At 37.6% G+C, this 25230-nt stretch overlaps 1 protein-coding gene across 2 annotated transcripts in view; it reads right to left on the bottom strand.

The window, feature by feature from the left end:
• Positions 1 to 4023: 4023 nt before the first annotated feature.
• The window catches only part of ARHGAP29 (Rho GTPase activating protein 29), a 51518-nt gene continuing 30311 nt past the window's right edge, over positions 4024 to 25230 (bottom strand). Inside the window, exons 4-23 of one of the 2 annotated variants that reach the window (XM_082287503.1) lie at positions 23121 to 23217; positions 22686 to 22758; positions 18790 to 18850; positions 18161 to 18298; positions 17811 to 17875; positions 17245 to 17355; positions 17055 to 17135; positions 16576 to 16764; positions 16198 to 16335; positions 14706 to 14896; positions 12745 to 12911; positions 12068 to 12196; positions 11797 to 11895; positions 10130 to 10293; positions 9692 to 9880; positions 9412 to 9549; positions 8182 to 8414; positions 7114 to 7420; positions 6837 to 6945; positions 4024 to 5895 (exon numbers count right to left, since the gene is read on the bottom strand). In XM_082287503.1, the coding sequence (XP_082143629.1) occupies positions 4997 to 5895; positions 6837 to 6945; positions 7114 to 7420; positions 8182 to 8414; positions 9412 to 9549; positions 9692 to 9880; positions 10130 to 10293; positions 11797 to 11895; positions 12068 to 12196; positions 12745 to 12911; positions 14706 to 14896; positions 16198 to 16335; positions 16576 to 16764; positions 17055 to 17135; positions 17245 to 17355; positions 17811 to 17875; positions 18161 to 18298; positions 18790 to 18850; positions 22686 to 22758; positions 23121 to 23217 (3578 nt within the window). In that variant the 3' untranslated portion in view covers positions 4024 to 4996. The remainder of the gene's footprint in view (positions 5896 to 6836; positions 6946 to 7113; positions 7421 to 8181; positions 8415 to 9411; positions 9550 to 9691; positions 9881 to 10129; positions 10294 to 11796; positions 11896 to 12067; positions 12197 to 12744; positions 12912 to 14705; positions 14897 to 16197; positions 16336 to 16575; positions 16765 to 17054; positions 17136 to 17244; positions 17356 to 17810; positions 17876 to 18160; positions 18299 to 18789; positions 18851 to 22685; positions 22759 to 23120; positions 23218 to 25230) is intronic. The other variant, XM_082287504.1, reaches the window with a different exon arrangement.

Raw genomic sequence — 25230 nt, 5'->3', positions numbered from 1 at the left:
ATCAGAATTTTTTTTCTTTTTTCCAGGCTTATTCCTGACTTTTGACTAAAATATCAAGTCTGATTAAATGCTATTTTCCCAGCAAATTATAAAAACATCCCCAGTAATCTCTTCAGTACCACAAGCAAATATTTCTCTAAAATAAGGAGAATTTTTAAATTACCTGAAAAGATAGATTTGAAAATATGCACACTTACGTCTTTTGGGTGTGCTCATGGGCCAGCACTTCTAATGCCCAACAAGGCTTTACAGCACCCAAACCATTTTGTAACCTGTCAGACATTCTTACACATGTGGAAGAGCACGTCCCTCAACACAGGCTCACTAGAAAGCTAATACAATTAATGCTAACAGGATTGTGCCTAGACTAACTGTAGGAGAGGATTCATATAAATGTATCTTCTATCCATAAACAGGTATATCTATGTGTGTGTAAAGAAAACTACACAAACACAGGTTGGGGCTTTCTAAGTTAAGTTTTGCACCCAGCTATCTCAAATCACTGGGGAAAACCCAAGCTGAAGCTTTTTAGGTGTTTCCTATGTATTTCAGAGGCTTCCCTCTGAAATAAGCAAGGAGTAACCTGAAGGACAAGAATTGGAAGTTCTGTCAAAAAATCAGGATCAAATGAGAAAAAAATCCGAGAGACTAAAATAAGGCCCCATGAAACTTCTGCTTGAAAGGTGTATTTCTATGAATCAAAGACAATCGCAATCAGACTCTTCCATGTCAAGCACAGAGAAATGTGGAATCTTAAACAGATCCCAAACTTGTGCAAACCCAGCAGTGGGCTAATCACCCCAATCTGTGAATAAACAAGCACAAAGCAGTAGAAGCACTCAAGGCATGTCTTCTACTTCAGGTGTAATTTAGTTTACTTCATATAGATACTGTTCTGTCATCCAGCTGCATAAGGGTTGAGGAGTGAGGATTTTTCTAGCATTCACCTTCCTCCCTTCCTCAAACATTTGACATTTTGGAAGATATAGAATATATTTTTCTTCTACCTGTAAGTGAAACACTTTCCAAGGATCCCTTGGATTAGATCTCTGAATTAGAAAAAGAATTCCCCTCTCTCTATGAATATAAATGGGCATGCAGGCAGAACATTTTACTCAGAAAAGCTTGTCTACAAAGAATCCTCCTGTAAGACTTAATTCCATGAATATTCTAAATAACACCGTTTGTAATATCAGACATTCCCTGTCCCTCCCCCCTCACACTTTGCTAACTGAAAGTTGAAACATCAGGTTTGTTCCATTTTCCCAACATATTATGTATATATTGACAGGTAGGATGGCCCAATAAGAGCAGCTTTATAGTGAAACAGTGGGTGCTGAGGACCCTAGACCCATGCACTACTTGCCTAAGGGTTGCTTCAGATGAGCTCCAGGCACAGACTGGACGTGCATTAGCAGCTGCAGCACATCAGGTATGGTGCTGAAGCATACGTTCCACTTTAGTTTCACCCAAACAGAACTGAGTTTATGTGCTCTGAGATCACTCAGTACGGTGAGCCACAGTGGTATGTAGCGAAGTCACTCAAAAAGTACAAACGTGCTCTAAGTTACCAACGTTACCACTCGTGCGCTGCCTTCGCAGAGCGTTTCATGTCAGCTTCCAGATTAGCTCCATTAGGCCTCTGCTACACGGAAGCTAAAGAGTTCATGGATTTGCAAGCAAAACAGAGACTTCTTACACAGAAGCAACAAAAACCTTGAAAACTTATCACAAAAGCTTACCTCATGTGTGAGCAGTCCTGAAAGAGAACGTTTTCTGAAGGAATGTTCAGCTTGGCAGCAAAGAAACACATATCTTAGATGCAGTTACCACATGCAGAATAACACTGCTCAGTTGTAAGGAGATTGTTTTAATCCCCTGCTTGTTACAGAACAGCTCAATCTATGAGTTTAAGGACTCATGAATAAAAATCCTCCCAAATATCCAATATGACCAACACAAGCACAATCAAGTCTCTACTAGGACGCTGATATTTCTGAATGTATTTCTTCAGATCTGAACAAACGCCGTATTTTAAAAGATGGTTTCAGAAGGGTAGTTCTGGTAGCATTAGGGGCCCTACTAAACAAACAGCTGTCATGACTAATTAGGTCAGCTACTCACAGCAGTCGGTACTCTGCCAAAGCTTTAAGAGGGATGAGGCAGTGCATTACGACTACAGAAAATGCAATTACCAAACAAATCTGACAGCAAAAGGTTTCCTCGCCAGAGTTCAAGCTGCAGGGTTCTGGCACTTCGCATGACCCACAGCCCGTCAGCTGGGGCAGGTGGGTAGGATTGCTGCAGTTCCGTCGGAGTGAAGCCATTTCATAGCAAGACCAAGGGAAACGTGCATCTGAACCGGAAGAAACAACAGGAGGCATTCGAAATTTCTCCATTTCCAAAGGAAACCAAACTCTTTTCCACCAGGCGTAAGGCTCCGCTGCGGCGGCCGCCCCCCGCTCCCTCACAGGCGGGCGGGCCCTCACACAACACGGCCACGCCGTCTCCGTGCAAACGTTTACGAAAATTGACAAATTCAGAAGTCACAGAGTGGCCTTCGAGCCACCGCCTCGCAGCCTCCCCCCAGGCCCCGCTGGCCCCGGGCTGCCGGCAAGGCTCGGGAAGAACTCCCGGGCCCAGCCCACAGCCCCTCCTGCGCTACCGCCACGCTGGGCAGCGGGGTCGTAACTCTTACCTAGGCTTCAGAGGTTTCCATTTCCAAAGGTGCGCTCTTGCTACTTCGCTTGTGTTACATAAAAACAGGCGAAGGCATTATAAAGCTGGGACACGGAAGTCATCATTTGAAATTAATATTTTCTCCGAAATAACGGGGGTTTGGAAGACACCGACGCATCCCCACCTACAGGCACCAGGCTCTGCTGCCCCCGGCTCCCGGCCCAGCCCGCTGGCACCTGCGGGGCTGCGGGAAACACCTTTAAAAGAGCAGAAACCTTTCGTACTGGCAAAATCTGGAAGCAGATGTCACATAAAAAGGAATATGGCAACCAATAATAACTGGTATTACGACTTGATTAAGAAACGTTTCTGTTTCTCGCTGTATGTTGTATTCACTGTTGTAATTCTCTATCTTGGGAGCCTGCTCTGGGGAGTACTAGAGACCCTCCATCACACTAGGTGAACAGCTTTATTGAATTAAGAACTTATTAAATAAAGAACTTCAATTAAGTTCTTATGCCATTACCATATACAATGCTAGACATGCTAAAACACAAATATAGTGAGACAATAAATTTAATGAAAATTCACAAATTATTTTGCTATCTTGTGGTCCTAATCAATAGTGATCCTTTCACACCTGTGCTATGAAGTTATGCTACACTGTCTTTAATGATTCATTAACCAGCTGTGTGGGGTATATGTAGTTCCCTCCTCCATTGTCAAAGTAGAACAAATTCCCATCTATGTCAAGAAACCTTTCCACATATTTTTTTATGCAACTCCCAACACCAGTCTGGACAGACAACAGCATCTGGGACCTTCAGCTTTTCTGTAATAAGAGGCAGATCCCCAAAGAAATGACCCCAAGCATGGCCAGAACCATCCAGTAATAGGATGGCCTTTGCCAAGAATGCAAGCCCTGCTTCTGTGGAAATGTGACAAGGAATCAAAGTTCAGCATTGTGAGTTCTGGAAATAAAAATCAGATTATGTCCACCAAACAGAGCGTGGGATTTCATCTGTAGTGTTTTGGGAAGATTGGCAAAGGTAATGGAGTATTAAAGTCCAGTGTATTTAATGTTGCAAAAACAGAAAAGTGATTCTTTGTCTCTGCTGTCCTTTGAGAGCCATCTCGATGCTTACATCACTAGAAAGTACCATGCCAAAACAACTGTATTCTACAGTATGCAAGAAATGGTCATGCTAATTGTAATCCTATTAAGAAAAGCGTGCCATCCCCTAGCCCCAGAAGACAGATGCAGGAAAGTACTACACTATTGCAAAGGCCAAACATCTGTATTTTAATAAGTTAGAAGAAATCCAGATGATAGAAGCCATAGAGTCACTGAAATGTTAACACGTTAATATATTTTAAAGCAAATATAATACAGTGTACACATAAAAACCATTTAATACAAAGTGAAAACCATTAGATGCACCTACTAATGCTGATTTTTGGTTATTTTTAGCTGTTTCACTGAAACTTGGAAACAAAGCTCTTCATTTCAGCTACACCAGGTTAAGTGGTGAAACTGATCTATAGCAAGCAAATCACTGCCTCTTTGTTCACCTGGGAAAGATGGCACCACAGCAACTGAATATCTCCAGAAGGGCACCCAAATGAAACAGGCTATGCACATTTGCCCCACTCACTAAGCTACTCAAGAAACCAGATGTGAATTGATTGCTGCCTCTGAATAGTAAAGCTCAGTAAGTGCATCCTTGCTGTACAAAAAAAAAAAAAAAAAAAAAAAAAATTAAAGTGACAACATAGAAAACTGGCAACAGATAACCATGTCTGCATAAAATATACACATATGATACATAATTATGGCCATGCTGGCCAGTATGTGAGCCTGTTCAAGAGCAAAGCTTTAATTGCACAGATTAGAAAAATTAACAAATGCTTTTACAGAGCAAAGCACAAGCTTTGGTTTATGCTTAGACAGTGAACATTAAACCTTCCATTTTTATTTTAACACCTATTAAGAAAAATAGCTATTTCTCTATGAATAAGCACTCCATTCCACACAATGAAATGAAGCTCAGTGTCTTATTCAATGAATCCATTAACTGTGTCTAGACTGGGAATGTATTACATCTTTATTGAAAGCTACTGAACTACAAAAAGTTTGACTTATTTAATTCACAGTTCCCCAGGTCTCCCCCCATTTTTAAAATGCTGCATATATAAAAATAACTTCAATATGGCACAAAAGTGGGATTCTCAAGGGAAGGCAAAGGATAAAGGGGGAAAGGGAAGTCTCCACTGGCAACATCGACAAATTGCATATAGTCCAAGAGGAATTTGCACCCTATACAAAATGAGCTTCCCTGTGTTCCAGTTCTTGGATCCTTTTTGGTCTCAGTCTGTGGTAAGCAGGCTTCAGATCTGTGGGGTGAATATCCTCTGAGTTAGATTTCTGTTCATTTGTGTTTTGTTCAGGATCATCCAGTGGAAGTGCAGAGCTCCTAGCCAGTTTCACAGTATCATCCTGATGGAGCACAGAGCTAGCACTGGTTGGTGCACAAGCTTTAGCAGAAGAATCATCTCCATTTTCTTTTGATTTGTTAGAGGGTGGTTTATAAAATGTCCCTGGGGGTGGTTGCAATGTTCTTGGTGCCCTAAAGGCAGCAAGAGGATTAACATCAGGACCATTCTCTTCTGCTGTTGTCCTTCCTGACCCGACAACAGAATATGGCTTATTAGGAAGAATAGCATTAGCTGAATTGTTACCAAGGCTGCATGATGATGATAAAGCACCTGCAGTTCCACTCTCAAGTGCTCGGATCTCTCGGGGCACATTAGTCACGATCATTGCTGTCCTTGCTGTGATATCATACTGTTTGTACTGCTTGTCCCAAGTTTTTCGCAGCATCTGGGTGTCGTAACAAGGAAGTCTGCAGCAGGTATCAGCAGCAGGGAGTGCTTTCACCTCTGAGACTTCTTCAATAGTAGGGCTTCTGCCCAGCTTCTCTGCACTTACTGCTCCTGCATTTCGTGAATTTCTTTCATTCAAAACACATGGAGGAAGTATCCGGTCTACAGGCAGGCTCACAGGGCGAGATGCTGGTTTTGTCCTTGGAGCCCGCAATGGAACTTTGGCAATCTGACGGTTAGGTTTGACAGGAAATAAGTTCATTTTACAGGCATCTTCACCTAGAGAAATGAATGGATCACTGTCTTTCTCTGAAGCCGGACTCACAGCATCACCTGGAAACACACAAATAGATGTGACTGGATCTTTGCACCAAGTATAAACACAAGTCAGCAAGACCTCAGCGACCCCTTAGAAGTTAGTATTTTAACGGGGTAACAGTTTTTAGGGATAGCTTGTATACATACTAGGAATATTCTACTCTAACCAAATGTTAGCATTTCAATAGCAATAAAACACATACTCTAGAGCTGTAACAAAAGAAAAAACAGACACACTTCACTTTTTGGCTGTTGCTTTGCCATCCCTGAATTTTTTCAGTTTTAGTGTGTTTCAGGATGTTGATGTGCGGGACATGACTAAACTAAACATCAGAAGGAAATTAGTACAAATTAAAAGGGACTATGTATAGTTACTCCTAAATGAAGTACATGAAATCATACCTAGATTAAAATCAACCCCCATAGTAGCATAGGCAGATAAACAGAAAAAGATTTAGAGTTAGAATTAGGTTAGTAAACCTGGGGGTTTTTGAGCAGAAATATTGATAACCAAAATGCTCTGATGATTCCATCAAACAATTACTCTTTCCAAAGCTTTCTGGTTTAGTTCCAGTGAGTGGCAATGATTTTTGGGGGAAGACAGTGGTCAAAATACATAAATTGGTGGGTATTAGTTTACAAGACTTCAGAAATCCACAGTCACAGCATAATTATGGCTTTGTTTTGTTTGCTTTTTTTAAAAAAAAAGGAGAAACCAAACCACTGTTATATTCTCTTACCAAATACTTTAAGCTCCGATTCCATAAACAGATGTTTCGTAAAAACCTTTAAAAAGATCCAATACTCATTTGTTCTTACAAAAATAAACACTATCTCAAGCAGTGATGAACAGTTTTATCACTTGCTTCTGTCTATGCTGCAGAGCTACGTGCACCATAATCTAATGCATCCAGGGCTCCTTACCCACCCACAGCCAGAGTTAACAGCACACTAACCAGTTACAGATGTATCTGCTTCCTCTTTTGTATTCTTGCTATTCTTCAATTCCAAAAAGAGTGCAGCTGTTTCAGAAGCTCTTTCACTTGGAGCTATTTGAATACCCTGCTAAGAAAAGTCAAAGCAGAAGTAAATGAGAACTCAAGAGAAAAGGCACTACTCCTTATCAAAAAAACCCACGAAGATTTATTAGAAATGTGCTCTGGAATGCTGCAGCACTTAACACAGAAATTAAGATGGCACAGGTAACATTGTGGCAGCACAAGAGTTACTCACTTCCTTTACAGCAACAAACGATTTCCTCTGCTGCTGTGGCTCCTTCTCATCTGCTGATAAAGCAACTCTGACAGTAACAGCTGTTTCTTCAGAATGAGAAGTGCTCAGAAGTGGTTTCAATGAAACATCAAATATCTTTTCATAGTACGTTATGAGCAGCTCCACTACCCGGGCCTGGTAAGGGTAGTCCACAAGTGATGACAAAGAAACTGTAGCATCGGTTTGTCGTGGTCTAATCAGAGTTGGGCCAAATATTATGCCAAGGTTGCTGGCTGACATTTTATTTTCATCAGACTGTTCTGTAACTCTGCATAAAGAGGGGAAAAAAAAAACCAAACCAAAAGAAACCCCCAAGAGTTAGAGGGTTTTATTACTTCAGAAATACTTTTGATATTAAAATATTATGTCTAAAAAGGAAAAAGAGACAATAAAAAACTGAAAATGGGTTTGGTGGGCAGGCAGAATCTTCAGTGCAGACCACACTTAACAGTGGCTAGGACTTCCCACACAGGGTGTTTTTATGTCCTATTTGTTGAAGTTATTTGTGGCTATTTGGCATTTCTGGGGTTGGGGAAAAGAATGTCTCTCATTCTAGGTAATAATATAGCTATAGCCCAATATTACCCATTTTTATAGGTAATCGTCAGTTTAGTACATCATCATACAAACCAGCATTTGGAGGACAAGGACGTGAAATGTGACTGAAGAATGGTTAAGACACATGATACAAGTTTCAATTTTCTGCTAATAGCCACCAAATCACTGCCCTATCTTTGTTACATCACAATTTAAATCATATTTAGATCCCTGCAAATGACACTAATTACTACTGACCCCAATGCTACCAGAGAATCAAGAATAATGGAGGTCAACACTTTCTCTGCTTTATTTCCCTTTCATATTCTCCTCTCACTTGAGAATTCATTACATGGAAAAACCCCAGCAACAGAATGATGTCTTCAGGTACATGTGACTTCTTCCCCTACAGTCATCAAAAAGGTACAAGAGATTCCTAGCATTCAGCAGTTAAGTTTTCAACATCAGTTTGCCTTCAAAGTATTTTATTACCTGTGAAGGTGTCCAATAAGGTACTGTAGAGTGTTATAGTTTGGTACAGGCAGCTGTTTCAGAAGATCTTTAATTTTAATGACGATCCTATTCAATTCCATACAGAGTGACTGTCTTGTCTTTGCTTTGGGGCTAGCTTGTTTAGCATCCAATTCCTCATTAGCATTCTGGCTTTCTTTTGCCAGTCCAATGAACTCATTGTAAAGCCGAAACAAAATCAAGGGCTCTGGAAGCTGAAGAAATATGAACATTTCAGAAGTACACTTAAACCTGAATTTTAACTTGCTTCCTTCCTGTGTTTCTTCAACTTTTTCTGGTCTACCATCTTTTCTTAGATGATGACATTGTTTAATCCTTGTTCATTAGCTCAATCCCCAGTTCTTTCAAACCCAATCCCAGCTAACAAAAATACACCATCCTACATCTTTTTCCAGAAAACTTTTGCTAACCCTTTCCTACAATAGCTTCAGGACTGAGCATTTATCAAAATTTATTGAAATAAGAAGATTCCAAGAAAAAAAAAGGATTTTTTTCAAAATCACTTAATGGTGATGATCATAGGATTGGAAAACTCATCTCTGACAGCCAGTTTAAGAGGACAGAACCATGCAGCTAAGGCTTATTCCTTTCAGGGTTAACAAGTTTTCAGAGTGACTCAATTTCACTAGGCAACACCCCAGCTTCATTTTTTCACATACATACTGAAACTGTTTTAGAAAATTCCATCACAAAGCTTTAAAGCTCTATTTTAGAAGAAAAAAAAATGGATAATCCCTCCATAATGAACACATCATGACAACTGTGACTGTTTCATGACATTTTTGTTAGCAAATATTAACAGCAATAACTGCATGAATTGCAGATGAATGAATATCTGCATCTGTCTGCATGAACAGGCAAGAACATGGGAATCTTAAACTCCACATAAGACAGGCAAATTCATTCTGTTAGAGAAATTTAATTCTACTATGAGTAGGCAAACAAAAGCTCCTTCTGCATATGGTACTAAAAAGAACCACAATATCCATGTGGAATACATATTGTAATCCCAGCAGTTCTCCCAGCCCTTGTCACAGGCTCCATGTGCAAAAAAAGAAGCCACTTCAGTTATACAAGGCACTTGCTTAATCTGCTGCTGTAGGACTGCTGAAAAGGGGTGTTTTTTCCATATTGTACTGAAGAAATACACTACAGCACTTTGGTTTTCTATCTGACCTCTCAATTCCATACCTGGCGGAGATACAGCTTGAGAACATTGCTGATATCATGTGCATAGAGTTCCGAGAGCTCAACCAAATCCTTTCCATTTTCAAAAGCTTGACAAAGCTTTTCAACTCTTGATTTGGCTCCATTCACACGATAGATGCCCTAAAATTAAAAGGCCAGCACAACTCTATTTCAATTTGAAAGGAAATTGTAAAACACAGATGATATTGACACCATTAAAATCTTAAGAGAATTTTTTTTAAGATGGTGTCTGAAACTTAAACCTGAACAAACGTAAACATACCTTGACATTGAGTGCTCTGCATTCAATTTCTGATGTACACTTTTTGATGATGAAAGGAATGCCATCAGGAACATTTTTAGCAGCTTGGGCAAACTCCACTCCAAATAAATGAAGCCTTCCATGAAGTTTTTTGTGCCCACATTGAATAGCTAAAGTCTCTAAACATTTTTTATGGCATGCAAGTGAACACTACAGGGGAAGAAACAAAAAAGCACATGGCTTGATACAATCTGACACCATAAGAAATATCTCTGCTGTTTGTCACCCCATATGTGAGCAAAACGCAACATTTATTAGTATGGTGTGCCTCTGCTTCAAGTTCATGGTGATTATACTAGCCACAAACTCCAGTTTTGATACAGAAACATAATTCAGGTTTCCAAAACTCCCAACTTCACATAAATCCCAAGCAGCAATTTAAACTGATTTTCAACTTACCTCCTCACATTCAGCTCCATGAAATACCACTAAGCTGTCACATTCTCTGCATTTAGATGGAGCTCTCAGCTTCCGTAGTTTATGTGTTTGTGCTGCTTTGGACATGTTAGCATTTCTAAAAGGTCCTGGAGAATTCGCAGTGTCAGATGTGAGATCATTTAAACCTGAAGAGAATTTTTCTGTTATAGTCATTTTAGTATCTACTATTGACATGGTAGTTATTCTGATTTTTTAGAATTGTGCTGCAGAACACAAGTCTGTAAGTAATGGCAACTATCAAAGTAATCAAAAACATTTCAATCACAAGGAGGCAAAATTATGTCACAGTTCATGTAATAGAGACATTAACTATCAATCTTATGTAAAAGCAGAATCAATCATTTTTGCATTTTTAAGTGTTCCATTTTCTTCTGTATTGTGGCAATGTGGAAATATTAGGACATTTAATTCCAACTGCCCTGCATCTCAGGCAACAATTAATAGAAGTTTAATTTTATACATTTCAAAATCCTGTACTAGAGGATGAAAGATCACTTGTTTTGGCCTGTACTGTGTTTGAAATACTTAAAAGAATATTTTGCAGCAAGGAAGAATTAACATACGCTTGTGGCAGAAGACACATAAAATAAAAATAAATTTTAAAAAAAACCCCCACTGATTCTGTTTCCTCTAACAACACTGAAATATTTTGTAGAGGATTCTAAAACTAAAAAGAATAGCAACTGGTCCTTTTTGTGTCCAACTTTTTTCAAGCAATCTACTTAAAATGCTATCAACAACTCTGTGAACCAAACCCCTTTGTTTTACAGATAACTTTTAAGTTAGCATGTCCAGAAAGCTTCTTAAATGCTCAAGCATTGATTAAACAATACCACTCCAAGTGGAAAGTTCGCATTCATTAACACATTGCCATGCTTTAAATCTAGACCTGAGTTAATACTGTTTACCACAGGTTCATTCCTAGAAGGCAAAGTATACATTTAGGAAATAAGGACTAAGCAAAGACTAAGGGGTTTACTGAGCAAGTGCCACAAATTTTTCAAAATTCATTTGTAAGTACTGTGGACATACCATAGAACTATTTCTGATAATCCAGTTATTCAGGTTTCAATGCCCGTGGCAACATTGTCATTATACAGTCAAAATTCATTTGAAAATTAGAAATGGCCTGGTCAAGTCTGGGACAGACATTACTGAACTCTCATCTTAGTTGAAAAGGGTAAAATCTCTGTTATTACCCTAAACATTTGGATCCACTTTTTTCCAATTTGCCACTTATCAACTCTACGTATTTGTGCATTTCACGTCAAAGTTTAGAAGTGACCTTACATAACTCAGTGCCATGCAGCTAAATTTAAATGCAAATGTCTGAAGGGAATGGTAAGTGGATCATTTGCTCTACCTCAGGAGGGTGAAGACACTAGAAATGTTCTATGGCTGCCCATATAGTAACCTAAACATATAAAGATAATTCTGCACCACTTCATCAAAATGACTTGAACATTATTCTTCATCTCTCAACCTCAAGTGGATGCACACTGTATTGAAAAACAATGCTGTTGGCAATCACACCTTGTTAAAGTACTTTTCTTAAGTGCATTAAAAACAAAAGCCACACACTAACAAAAAGGATCTTCTGGGGACTTCAGGTATGGAAACCACATTACCACAGTCTGAAGGAGATGGCGGCTCTCTTTCATCAAGATCATCTGCAGATGACATAGTCCCAGTGGAAGGTGTTCGGGGAAGTCGTCTTTTAAAATCCCCTAGCAGATGAGAAAAATTTTCAGGAAGCTGTAAGTATCAGTTCCACCCAACTGTTCATTTTTCATTACATGCTCTGCTCAGTACTTGCTTATTTGACAACGATGTCCTCCCTAGTGTAAAACACTGCAGGGAAAAGACTTCAGATTAGTCAAGCAGTGAGGGTAGGTGTACCTGGGCTGGCAGATGGAGAATCCATGGATCGTGACTCACTGCTTCCCCCTGCACTTTCAGAATCACTGCACATTCCTCCACTCTGGTTTCCAACTGACCACGATCTGAATGGTGGTGGCCCTCGCACTGCTTTTGAAAAGAAAGTCCACTAATTCCAAACATCAAAGACAAAATTTACTTTTTTTTTACTGAAGACTATGATTATATTCAAAATAGGAAAATACTGCAAGAGTTACATGAACATGCAATATAGTGAAAAAAACCCCAGGCATATATATACCTGTAAAAGCTTCAGGAGCTAGGAAAATTATTTTCAGAAATTCGACAATTGTGCTTTTGCACAAGACCTGCAATCAACACGGAATTTACAAACCAATGGATTTTCAATTGCTAAAGCTAATTGAAATAGTTTAGTCCACTGAGCTTGACAGTACTTGCTGTTTGAATTGTATCTCACATTTCTTATCAAAGTATCTAGGTATGCATACAGGCAGTTTTCCATTTCTCCTTATTATGCTCAAGTACATAATGTTTTATAGGCTTTGAACTTTATAATAGATTTTTAACCCTTCAGTGTTACATTTCTGACTGAGACACCAAGCATTTTTTTTAAATTTTCATTTTTTAAAATTTATTTATTTAAAGACTAAGCTCCAAAAGAACTACAGAGGAACTACCTTGAATATCTGTGTTGCTGGAAGATCTCTTCTCTCTAACCTTTTGTGAACGATGATAAACTGGGCTTCCCACATCATCTAACGTCTGAGCAGGAAAATCTCCTGAACACTGAGATAAGTTACCATGCGATGTATGGATGCTGTTTGTTGATTGCTTATTAAAAACCCTTCAGAAAGAAGAAAGTAATTTGAAGAATGAATAAGACAAAATTTAATGAAAAGTAATGAATTTTTTTAATCCCTGGGCACTAAAAATGCTACATTTAGTTACCATTAATGAACATACATTTTTGACATGTTCTCAAAATTAAATTTAATTCCAAAATTATAAAATAAAAATATAAAAAGAAGGGTGGCCCATTAATTTTCAATTAAATATGTGAGATTTCCCAGTGTTTTCTCTCCACCCAGGGAGAATCAGCTTTTCCACATCTCTTCATGGTATTATGAACATTATCTAGCAGACTTTGAAAAAACAGCCTATCTGCTCATCTGAAGATAAGATTAATTCAGAAGCCATTGCATTCTATGATGGTGCTTTCCCCTCCAAAAGATTCTCTGACCAGCCATCAGGACCATCCACCTATAGGCATAAAGGTGTTCACATGCTGTGCTTTTTAAACGTGTTGAAGCTGCCAGAGTGTCAGCCCATTTTGAAAATCTGCTCTCATCATAAGGACAGAATACTGTTAACAGCAATTAATGTAAAATGCTGAAGCACCCTGGGGACAAAATGGCCTGCTGTCCAAGTTTAGCAGTCAGGAAGCTGTTCCTTAATCAGTTCTACCCCATCAATCTTAAGGGAAACAGAGACTGAAAAACATTAAAATTTGCATTAGTTCAAGGAACTGTCCCTTAAATTAATGCAGATTCAAACAATAAAAATGATCAAGTACATGAAGAATCACAAGGTTGCGACAAAGAAAACAAAAGGTGGGGAGAGAGGAGGAGAAAAAAACCACTCCTATAAATGTCAAGCAGTAAATAGCTGGGAGAGCACACAAAGTGTTGGAAATTTCACGCTCATCAGTTTCTCAGGGAGCTACATAGTTAAATCCTCCTAAGTCAAAATTTATGAGTATAGCCTAAATCAGTCTTAAAAGGCAGGAAATTTACAGACAAGAATTAAGAATATCAGCTTTAACGTTGAATTTCCTGCCTTTTGTTGGTAGAAGTCTGACTCAAGCATTCGGTTTTTTGTATTTAGTTTCCTTTTGAAAAACAATGACGATGCTTTCCTGTAGAACTGTGAAACACACAGATTGAAATGGATATTTTGGTGCTTTAGTGCCAAGATGACTATTTTACAACAAATTAAAGGTGGAAAAGCATTTGGCACACTGACACAAGGAGCTGTCTTTGTCTTGAAGTCTTTACTTCCACATTAGCTGGATCTTTCATAGTTTAACAGTAAAAACTTCCATTTCATACAGGTTGGAAAAAAATTATTAAGTTATAACATCTCCCCACAAATGGACTCTGAGCTTTTTTTAGGCACATAGCATGAGATAAAAATCGAGGAACACTTCCTGCCAAAAGGTTGCCAAATGTAAACAGTATGAAAGAAGCTACTATATGTAGCAGCAAGGCCTGTAGAAGAGGAAAACTACCTCTTCAGACTTTCTAACCTGATTATCAAGTATGACTGCCACACAACACTACCAAGTCCAAAATTTACATATTTCGTATTAACCAGTACGTACATTAAAATAGTAACAAGTCAAGTCTTGCACAACAACTGTCAATGTTTTAGCAAGCCTTACTGCATAAAATTACATTCTGCTTTGATGTCAACATTGTATATAATCTACCATCTAAAAGGTGAGACAAAGACAATAGTAAAGCATGGTAAAACACCAGGATTACTTTAGTTCCTCCAAAAACATTGTTTTATTGTTAAACACATGTGCCTAGTGTTCCATTCTAAGCCAAGCAGTTGCCACCTGTACTTTGGCACTTACCCATCAACCTGGGAACTCTGGGTTTCAAAACAACCTGATTCAACAGGAACACCATCCTTTGGCAAATTTTTCACAAACTCTGAATACTGCTGACCAGGGTCATAGAGTTTGGCACTCTCACAGAGGGACTGGCAGTTAACTGGAAGAGATACAACCTGAGCATGCTGCAGCTGGAACAGGTTAACTGTTGCCTGTTGGGAGAGAAAGATTTTCATTATTTGTAGATCATTTACTAAATATTTCACTTATGCTTTGCTCAATCCAAATTAATGCTGTAGCAGGAGATTATTTGAACAATAAGACTAGAAACAGTAATGTGTTAGTTCATGCAAGTCTGAAAATTGACTGTAAAAACTTCATCTGTAATAGGGATACGAGTATTTCTCTCCTCTCTGGGTTATTGAATCCTCCCAGAGGCAAAGGCAATTCCAATTGCTTCTCACTTTGCGTTGATCAAGATAAACAGCAAGGGCTTTTGCTATCAAAAAGGCTTTTTTCATGTTCTGGAGGGAATATTAGTCATTACTACAATGATGAAGTAGCTGGAATTCCAAACACAGGTGAGCTCCGTATTGTTTTAAGGCACGAAATGGACAAAACTCTGTCCCAACAGACAGATTAACTGAACACTTTCTTCATTAAGTTACATAACATTTCTAAATGATTTTATCACATGCCAGAAACCAGAAGAGGGGGACACTGCATAACAGCTTCATCAGCTTTCAGACTGCAAAGCAGTTTGCAATTTAAATATACTTGAACTGACAAGTCTGTCTATGCTTTCTTCTCTTCTTATGGGTTGGTTTTGGGGTTGCTTGTGGAGCAGGGTTAAGTTTGATGTTTTATATTCCCTCCCTGGCCCAGCATTAAATTGTCATTGTCTCATCTAAATAAACCAAAAAACCCAAACAAAAATCCCCAAACATCTCATGGCATAATGCGTTCTTATATTCTTCAATTTTTTTTTTTAAATTGTGCATGTAATATGCAGTTTTGACCATCACTTCCCTATTACACACAATAAATTAGTATATTCGACTAGTCATAATGGATCCTGCAGTAACTGAGACTGCCATCAAGGCTGAAGTGTGTTAATGTCTGTTCTGGGCTTGATCTTTGCTAATGCACTAATTAAAGCAAAGAAAGCTGTACTCTTAAGCAACAGAGGAACACTACTGCCATCAAAATTTTGAGAAGATATTTTATTTTATATCATTTTATATAATTTTATAATTTTTTATTGTGTAGTCAGGGTGCTTGCAAGGCAACAGCTCATGAAACACCCGAAAATGTTCAAGACCCGCCTCCCCATATATTTTTTTTTAACTCCTACCAGAAAGAGAACACAAATAGATTAAAAGTATTCCTTCTTTTTCTGTTGGCTTGACATCTGCCCTTTGAAAGATTTCTATTTAAAATAGGGCTTATGGGGCTCTTAGTTTTAACAATATATAAACATCTGTGCAAAATGTATTTTAAAAACCATGCTTACAGCTTTAAGAGTAAGATCACACTGGTAAATAAGCTCCCGAAGCTGTGTTAAAACATCACTTTTAAAGCTTTCCAAATCATTTCTTTTTTCTTCAACCTCTGCCATGCTTGCTTTATAGTGTTCATTGGCTTCTTCAGCCTAAAGAAAAAACACAAGTATAAAGAGTTGATGGACTGCAGGCCTTGATACCAGAAGCAAGACAAACCACCACTCAATATGTTTGTAGTTGAGATTCCCTTTTACGATTAAAAAACAAAAGAGCACAGAATGATTAAAATTAAAAATGTGAACTGAACTTACTTGAATACCCTCACTGGGAATGCGTGAATAAAACCAGTATAGGCTTAACTTTAAAAGCAAGGAACAAAACCTCTTTACCTTTTGCAGAGCTTCCTCTTCCAGCCTTCGCTTTTTTTCCAGTTGCTTGCTGAAATCTTTCACAAAGCTTCCACTTGAGCCAAGATGTTCTTCCTCAGCACGAGCAGTACAGGATTTTGCCTTTTCATACTCATCTTGACGTTGTGTATACAGCAACTTGGCTTTTCTTAGAGCAGCTTCCAGGTCTTGCTGCAGAAAGCAGCAAAAGAAAAAGCAGAAGAATCAACAGTATTAATTTTTCAGTTATTTAATGTAATGTTTAAAGAGACTTATGCACAGGTCAGTATGCTGCAGAACAAAGTATACAGTCATTGAAAGATAATATCTTACAAATACCAGATTACCATGAAATGGACAGTTACATCTACTTTCAATAAGCCCCAGAGACAATGTGTCAATACAAGTGTGTAACAGCTTAGTTTGAAAGTTTCACCCTTTTGCAGAATTCTAGACTGAACCATTAGATATGAAAGAATTACCATTTTTTTCTGTTCTCGCTGCCAAAGGTCCTTGATCTCTTTCCTTTGTCTATCCAGCTCATTTTTCCTTCCAAGAAGGGGCTAGATAGGAAATATTAATGGAGTACATTAAAGGCATATAGGCTGGAATTTTGTTCTTTTAAATATTCTATAAAATGATATATACTTATGTCTTTTTTTTTAAGCATACCTGCACAAATTTGTTAGACTGGAGAGCAGCAGCTGTTTGTTGCCAAAGTTGACTGTTCTCAATATCATTTTGAAAAGCATTAATGAATATTGACTGGAATGGCATATAATCCTAAAATTACACAAAACATATTAATCTTCCAGGTAAGACAGAGGGATAATGACATTCTAAATGTCTGTATAACTGAACTATATTTTCAATTAAATTTAGTAAGGTATTTACTAAAATAGGTATGAATGTCAGTCATGAATGTAGAAAATTACTAATTTCTCATCTGCGATTCATTTTACTAGGAAAAAAGTCCGCAAGTCCAAATCACAAAGCATACAAGAAATTAGGCAGAAAAAAGAATATTGTGAAAACTGACCTGCATATTCAACAAAAATAGTATTACATATCCAAATTTCCCTAACAAATGGAAAGACGCAAAATGCAGATCTTTTAGTATAGTATAAATCAATTCTGTATCAGCTTAAAAATCCATTCCTCAACATCAGAGTTTTACTCCTGGGCAAGCCATCCAATAAAGACTCAAGACTAAGACATAGCCCCTAAGGTCTACTCACCTGGTGTCCAACAACAGCTTTAGCAGTTTCAGCCATTTTTGCTAAGTTTTTAGCACACTCCACTTCTGTTGAGAAAATTTCACAGTTACTGTTTACATTATAACAACAACAGTTATAACACATGCTAAATGCTTTTTACAGTCTTCCTTTAACAAACAGACTACAGAGGGGACCACCTTCACTTTGTTACAGGCCTTTAATTATAGGAAATGCATGATAGCTCTGTCCACTTCAGCGGAACAGCTACTAATTTAGAAATCACATTATTGACAGCCTGCAGCACAGAGGCCTGACAACAGATTTAATTTCATCATGACAAAGCTGATTAAATGCCAGAAACAGCCACTCACCCAAGCTAAGCTTTTTTTCTACCCATGAGACTACATCCTTGGTATATTTTGACCATGCTTTAGCATAGGACAGAGCCGACTCAATTCCGCTGTCATTTCTTAGGAGCATGCTATCAACCTCCTCTGCTCGAAGATGTCCTGCAAATAAAGCATCCAACACAAAGAAGTGATTTTGAGACATGACCACACACTGAGAGCAAAGCCAGTATTAGCCAACTGTGAGTGCTTAAGCAGCTCTGATCTTGAGTTGGTCTTTAATGCTAGTTGACTCTAAACAGGACTGACAGAGGTTTTAGAACAAATTAAAGGGTCATAGTATTTTATCTGGAGTAGTCATATGGTCAGCATAACTTTCTTCAAGAAAGTGACCCAACAAAACACCAACCCTATGACAACACACAGAAGGTGCTTCAGGCCTTAGTTCTTCCCCCCGCCCCGCCCCCAAAGCAACCTGGGCTGATTATTTACAAAAGAATGAAGCCTTTAGAATAGCTTTTTATTTTTTAACAGTGAAGTTGTAATGGCAGCACAGGTGTAAAAAAGTGACCAAGCAACTTACTTAGAACATTTTTAGAAGAAAACCCACACAATACAAAATGGTGTTTATCAATGTTAAATGAATGACCTACCTTGAATATCATCCCTTTCATGCAGTGAACCCCCAGACGCCACAGAAAGATTCTCAAAAGACTGTTGTACAGGAAAAAAACCATTAAGTTAGCAAAGAAAATCTTTCGCTGGAACTGAAAGCTAACAACATAAACAGCATTATCTGCCTCCTTTTTTTTTTTTGCAGATAGAGGAGAAAAAGCAAACTGCACCATAACTCCCTCTCATCTAAAGTACAATAGCTTTTAAACTCCCATTGCTGTCAAATGAGACATAGTAAATAGCAAGGAATCATTATACACCTTTACATCAATAAGTTTGGAAGTCTGTGATGAAAGAGTTAAGTATCAACCAGAATTGTTAAACAATTAAGTGAGCACGAGCTTTTCTAAAATCCCTCCCTATCTTTTAGAAACCATTTCACACAGACCTAATGCCAGATACATATAACAGACATCTTTCTACGTGCCATTGTGAGCCTGTACTTCTTCCTCAAGGGAATAAAGTTAGGATTTTTCATAAATTACTTGCAGGTGGTGCACTGTAGGCACAACAGCTGACTAGTAACACTTGCTAATGAGGCCCTGACAATCAGTACAACCTGACAGAATGTAATCCAATAATAAAAGGAATTTAGCACATCATGTCATCCCTACCTTTGTCCTCACACTGCATTTTGCTAGCCCTTTAATTGTGCAAGTTGAATTATTTGTAGGACTGTGCTGTAGACCTGACTGCTAACAAATTTAAATGAACAAAAGTTTACTTTGTAACCACTACCCCCTTAAAAGCCAAACCAAAACAGACATCAAACTCCACATAATTTTAAATGGATAAACTACTTCTGAAAACTTTGAAGCACAAAGCAGACAGAAAACAAAGCTAAGAAATAGCTGCAAAGTGCCCTTAAGCTTTGCAAGAACAGCTTGTTTCCATTTAGACTCTGGCACCGGTTTATTTTCAGACATTTGCTAAAATGAAGCACAGTTATCAATGATAAAAGTAGTTTTGGTTTGTCGGGGTTTTTTAATGTAAATGAAAACTGATCATAAATCACACAAAAATCCCTCAACAATCATTGTTTACTTCTCAGCAAAAGCAGCTTTTCCATAGACCAAAACATGCAAGGTATTAATCATCAATGACATCAAACAGAATCTAACTACACTCTAAAGACCTGCTTCGTTCCTAAGAAAGTGGAATACTATTACAGTGGCTGTCTAATACGAGAAAGTTTCAACAAAATGGAAGGGCTTTTCCAGACCAGGTGGGAAATCTATCTGAAGCTGTCCCCAACTAAACTGTTAAAAAACCTCTAAAATCTTCATTTAGCAATGGATCAATATTCAGTTGCAGAGAAAGCCTGAACATTCCTAGATTTAGTTCAGATTTTACATAAAATATTACCGTCTTCAAGTAGATTTTAAAGTTGTTAGGGAAGAAAAAATAATAAGAAGAAAACCACCATACTTAATATTAACTTGATGCACTTTTAGGTTCTGGTCCTAAAAATTATTTCCCACTCTATAAGACCTAAATCACTGCAGTCCTGAAAACTGCTCACTCCTTTCCAGTAAATCAGGCACACTAGTTAAGGCAGCTAATCAAAGGTCACTCATTCACATTCACTCATTGCAAATATGTTATACCACATTTTAGAAGCAAACATAAATAAATACTTTTATCTATGTCCTAGAACTTATTATCAGAACTTGATCCATACAGCTTGCCCCCTCAAGCAACCAATGACTCATCCCAGTAGTTCTAGCAAAAATTAAAAGCCTGACTTCTAGGTAGATTTCACTTCCAACTTTGACCAGTCTCCTGTGTCTTTTTTGCCCTCATTACCCAAGACTCATCCTGACACAGGCAAATCTCTTCACACACTTTGAAAATTTTATCCTTCTTTATTATGCTCTCAGATCTGCACAGCATCAAATAGCATTCAAATAGCTTGTTGAGTAATGAAAGGTCAGACATGCCTGTCTGGTCTCTTCCAGTATATTTTACAGCTCTTTTGTTTTTAATTTAAAAATATCTTTGCTTCCACCTTGTACGTCTAGTTGAACTACAAAAACTAAACCGAGAACAATTACATTTGCTAAGAAGGGGTATACATATCATTTAACTTAAGCTTCTAAGTGGAATGCCTGCAGTCAAGAGAAGCAAGATCAGCACTGCCCACCCCCCACCTTGGAGCCATCCTCATCAGCTTAATTAGGGAGGTCCCTAACTAAAGAGACAATTAAAATATTTCTCCTTAATCAACCCTCAAAGTATTTACATGTTAAATTCTACCAAAATGTTATGCTCTGTTTAAAATACAGCTAGCTGCTATGATCAACCACTGAACACACACAACTACAGAAAAAGTTAATATAGCTATTAAATATTTTGCATTTAACGCCTCTTAACACTCAACTTCTAGTTGGCCTCCAAATGGCACTCTGAATTGTAAATCCAAGTGAAATGATTCACCTATTAAATGTATATTTATTTGCCTAAGTGAAAATGTACTTAAGACAGATTTCTAAGAAACTGAACTATGTTATCCTACCTGCTCTAGAATTTATAATTGTTCATCTTCACATTAAGAAAAACAGGAGACACCACAAAAGCGAGCTTTTAAATATAAGCTGGTGATCTCTGAAGCATCTAGAATGGAATTCCTTCTTCATTTCGCTATATTCAAATTTGCCCTTGGCCTTCCCCCCACCCCCATGTTCAGAAGAGTGATCTTTTAGGCAATCAATCATTCACTTCACAATACAATATATAAGACCGTCTCATTCCACAAGCATGTATTTTTACAATGCAAAACCATTTCAGGATTAAAATGTTGGCAAATTCAGCACCTTCCTTCTGTTGGTGAACCAATTTGATGAACCTGTACTTCTTCAAATAATCTCATTTAATTTACATGAGATGCTGGGTTCTATGCTATTTTATTTTACACTTTTTATCAGCAAACTAATTCTAAGTTTGCCAGAACCAGTTTTCTGGGCAGCCTACTTTTCCTCCATATTGTTTATGAAGGTAAGTTTTGTAACAGCTACAGAAGCAGAATTTGTGTGATAACACACATGGGAGAAAGATGAGTTATCAAACGTAGTGAAAATTTGAAAAGACTACTCAGCTGTAGCTGCATGGCTTACTGCACACAAGCCTGTGTGAAGAAATGCTAAGTCTTAAATATGTTTCAACAAAGCCTTAAAAAAATTTAAAAAATTCATGATCTAACATTTTTAACCTTGCTACAACTTAGCTTGTAATACACACTAATTATCAATTGTATCTTCCTTGCATGTTACTCTTAATTTTATTTGATTTACCTGAAAGTCTGCTGCTAGATACACAAAAATTCAAAACAGAATTTGGTTCTGAGCATCTTTCAATCATACCTTCAGAGTGTTTAAAGGGAAGTTTAAAACATTAGTGTTTTTTCTTTGACTACCTATAAGTTGACAGTTCTTTTAGTGAATTGTTGCTGAAACAGTTACAGCACAAAGTGGGCTCTGAAAGAAGGAAAGCTCATTTTGTCATGAACACTAGTCTCTAAAAGCCAAAATGAGGTCATTAAACCTTTGGTTTCCAGGTTTAACAGGTAATAGTCTAACTACTTCAGTGAGCAGTCATTCAAGTATCTTACTTTTCAGTATTTATTTTTACTTAACAAACTAAAAAATCTTAAAAACAATGACAGCAGGCAGTCCTGTCGAGTCATTGCTATCATTTAGAACTGAGAATACATTCAAGTATTTGAAACCTTGAATACACATTTTTCCTGGGTTGAATCTTCTTTTTAAATTCAGACGACTCCAAGTGTCCCAGCCCAATGATACAGAGAGTTTCAGTGGAACTGAAGTCTCCTTTAACAGATATCATTTTACACTCCAAGAGAACGTGCTTAGCCTACCCTACTTCTCCGAGATACAGGAAGTCCCAATGACGAGCCATTGTCTACATCTCCCATAAGGAAGTCTGAAACACTGCCAGAAAAACAAAGAATTGTGTTACTTCATCACTTTACCTCACCAAGCAATTTTGTATCACTGAATTCAAAAATTCAGATAGTGTTACACTAAGTCCTGTAAAAGTTCTGCAAACCATTTTTAGTAATGGTCTTATATTCCAGGCAATTTCTATACCATCCTAGATTTCCTTATTAAGAAAGAAACCCCAAACTGTTAAAAGCACAAAGCAGTAAAATTGTTCTAGATGTAGTTAATTTAAATTACTTTATCAGAAAATAGTTGTCCAAAAGAAAACAAAAGCTTTTGTTATTGTTGAGCCTTAATTTGATTCAGCTCCATTGAGTTCTTTTAAAAACTCTTTCTGGATTCCAACTTACACGTTTCCAAAGGTGAATGCCAATGTTTCAATGGAGGAAAATATTTCACTGAAGAGTTCTCTCTTGTTTTCCTCATTAACTTCTTTGAAGTTCACCGCTTAAAAAAAAAAAAAAAAAAAAGAAAACCAAAGCCTGAGAGGTGGATCAATCAATCAAGTTTACTAGGCCTAGAGACAAATTTTACACACAAAGTCTCCTACAGAATATGCAACATTATGCTTTTCTGAATAATTGAAAAAACACACTTTTAAAGAAGATTAGTGAGAAAGTAAACACTAAAGGAAAAAATTTAACACAATCCAGATGCTTCCCACAATGAAGTCAGATTACTCTTTCACTTCCTGTATCTTCCCACTTAAGGAACAGCTTTGTGTGGAAACGTTGGTAATGCATGGAAGACAAAACCAGTCATTTACCAACTAGAGTTAAATCACACATCAGCAGCAGCACCACAAAGCAGCTCACAAATACAGTCATATTTGAAAAGCTGTTTCTTTTCTGAGTAGAAATTTCAGAGTTCCAAACAGGAGCAGATGCCCCCCCAACCATATGCAATCCAGAACACAGCATTTCTGGCTTGAGAACAGGCAAGCAGAAAGCTATCAAAAGGTGGATCCCCTGAAAAACCCTTCAATTATTAGCTCCATATTCCAGCAAAAGCCCCTCAGCTTTTCCTGTTAAAAGTGGGGAAGAAACTCAGCGTAACTATTGGTGGTCCAAACTAGGAAGAAGAGTGTTACTGGACAAACTAGATAGTTTAAAGTGGTGATCAAATACTCAGCCACTTAACACAGCCTTCAGCATGCTTCCATGACAAGCCGGAATAATGAGACAAGAAGAATGATTCATCCAGAGCTTCTATTAACAACTACTAAACGAGAAGAGGGAGAGAGAAAGGAGAAGACAAAAAGCACAACCATGTTTGTCTGTTTCCAACTTAACTCCTTAATCAATGGGGACTGGGAGATTTTTTTGTAGAAAAGCTGTAATACACTCCTTTGAGCTGAAGCTGTACCCTCTGGATGGAAGTTTCTCCCAGTGTTACATTGTGAGAAATGACCATTTCACATTAGTATTTTTTTTCCAATTTACTTTTTTAAGTTTATTTTTTTTAAGCAATGCAATACTCTTAATTCTCTAGATGTCTGAGTCACACATGCTCACACCTATTTCAGAGATACTGCAATGACATGCATACAGGTATTCACCCCACATCACTTTTTGCAAAATGTAACAAGGTTAATTTGTCTTCCTTACATTTCAAGTCCAAATAGAACACAATGACTTGTAGAAGTAGCAAAAATAAAATAATGCTATAATGTTGCCCACTCTATACAAATTTTCTCAGCAAATTAACAGGCTTTAATCTTAAAAAGTATTTAGCTTCCTGCCAGATGCCTAAATACTAACGGGTAACAAACAAAGAAAGTACAGTAATCTGCTCCCCCATTAGACTTCCTTTGTGAAAGGAAAAGTTTTTAACCAGTAAAGTAACACAGTTAAATCAATTCCTTTTTACACAGTGTGTCAACAGACTTGATCAACATTTTTATAACAACTATTTCTATACAAAGCCATTACAGAAAACACATATTCCTCTTAGGGGCAATTTTTACAATTACTTGCAGATACAAAATAATGTTGTTGTAAGCCTACAGCAGAAAACAATTCCTGCATATTACAAAAACACTACCAGTCTCTGTTGACACAGTTCACGGCTAAATTACAGCTTCTCCTACCTCTTCGTTCTGCTACACTTTGTAATTACACAAAAAAATGCCTCTGGCACCTTTGTTTGAAAAGAGACTCAATAAAGCTTCCCAGATGATTTTTCTTTTAATAACTTTGTAAACTGCAGTGGATTTCTTTTTTTTTTAAATTCAGGTTAGTTGAAAACCTCAACTTTCCAGAAATAATGCTGCATATAAGTCTAAACTTTGCGTTCCAAATCATTAAGCACAACAGTCACAATGAGACCTACTGATTACTAGCCACTAACGACTGGAAAAATCATTTAAGAGCCTGCATGAAATGCGAATAGCTTCAAAATTGGAAGGAATTAGCAAAAACTGTGCATTCAAAGCACTTACCACTGAAACATTCATATATC

The sequence above is a fragment of the Coloeus monedula genome, assembly GCF_965178545.1.
Source record: "Coloeus monedula genome assembly, chromosome: 9".
NCBI lineage: Eukaryota > Metazoa > Chordata > Aves > Passeriformes > Corvidae > Coloeus > Coloeus monedula.
Note: the sequence above shows the minus strand (reverse complement) of the source record. Positions and strands in the feature narration are given on the sequence as shown.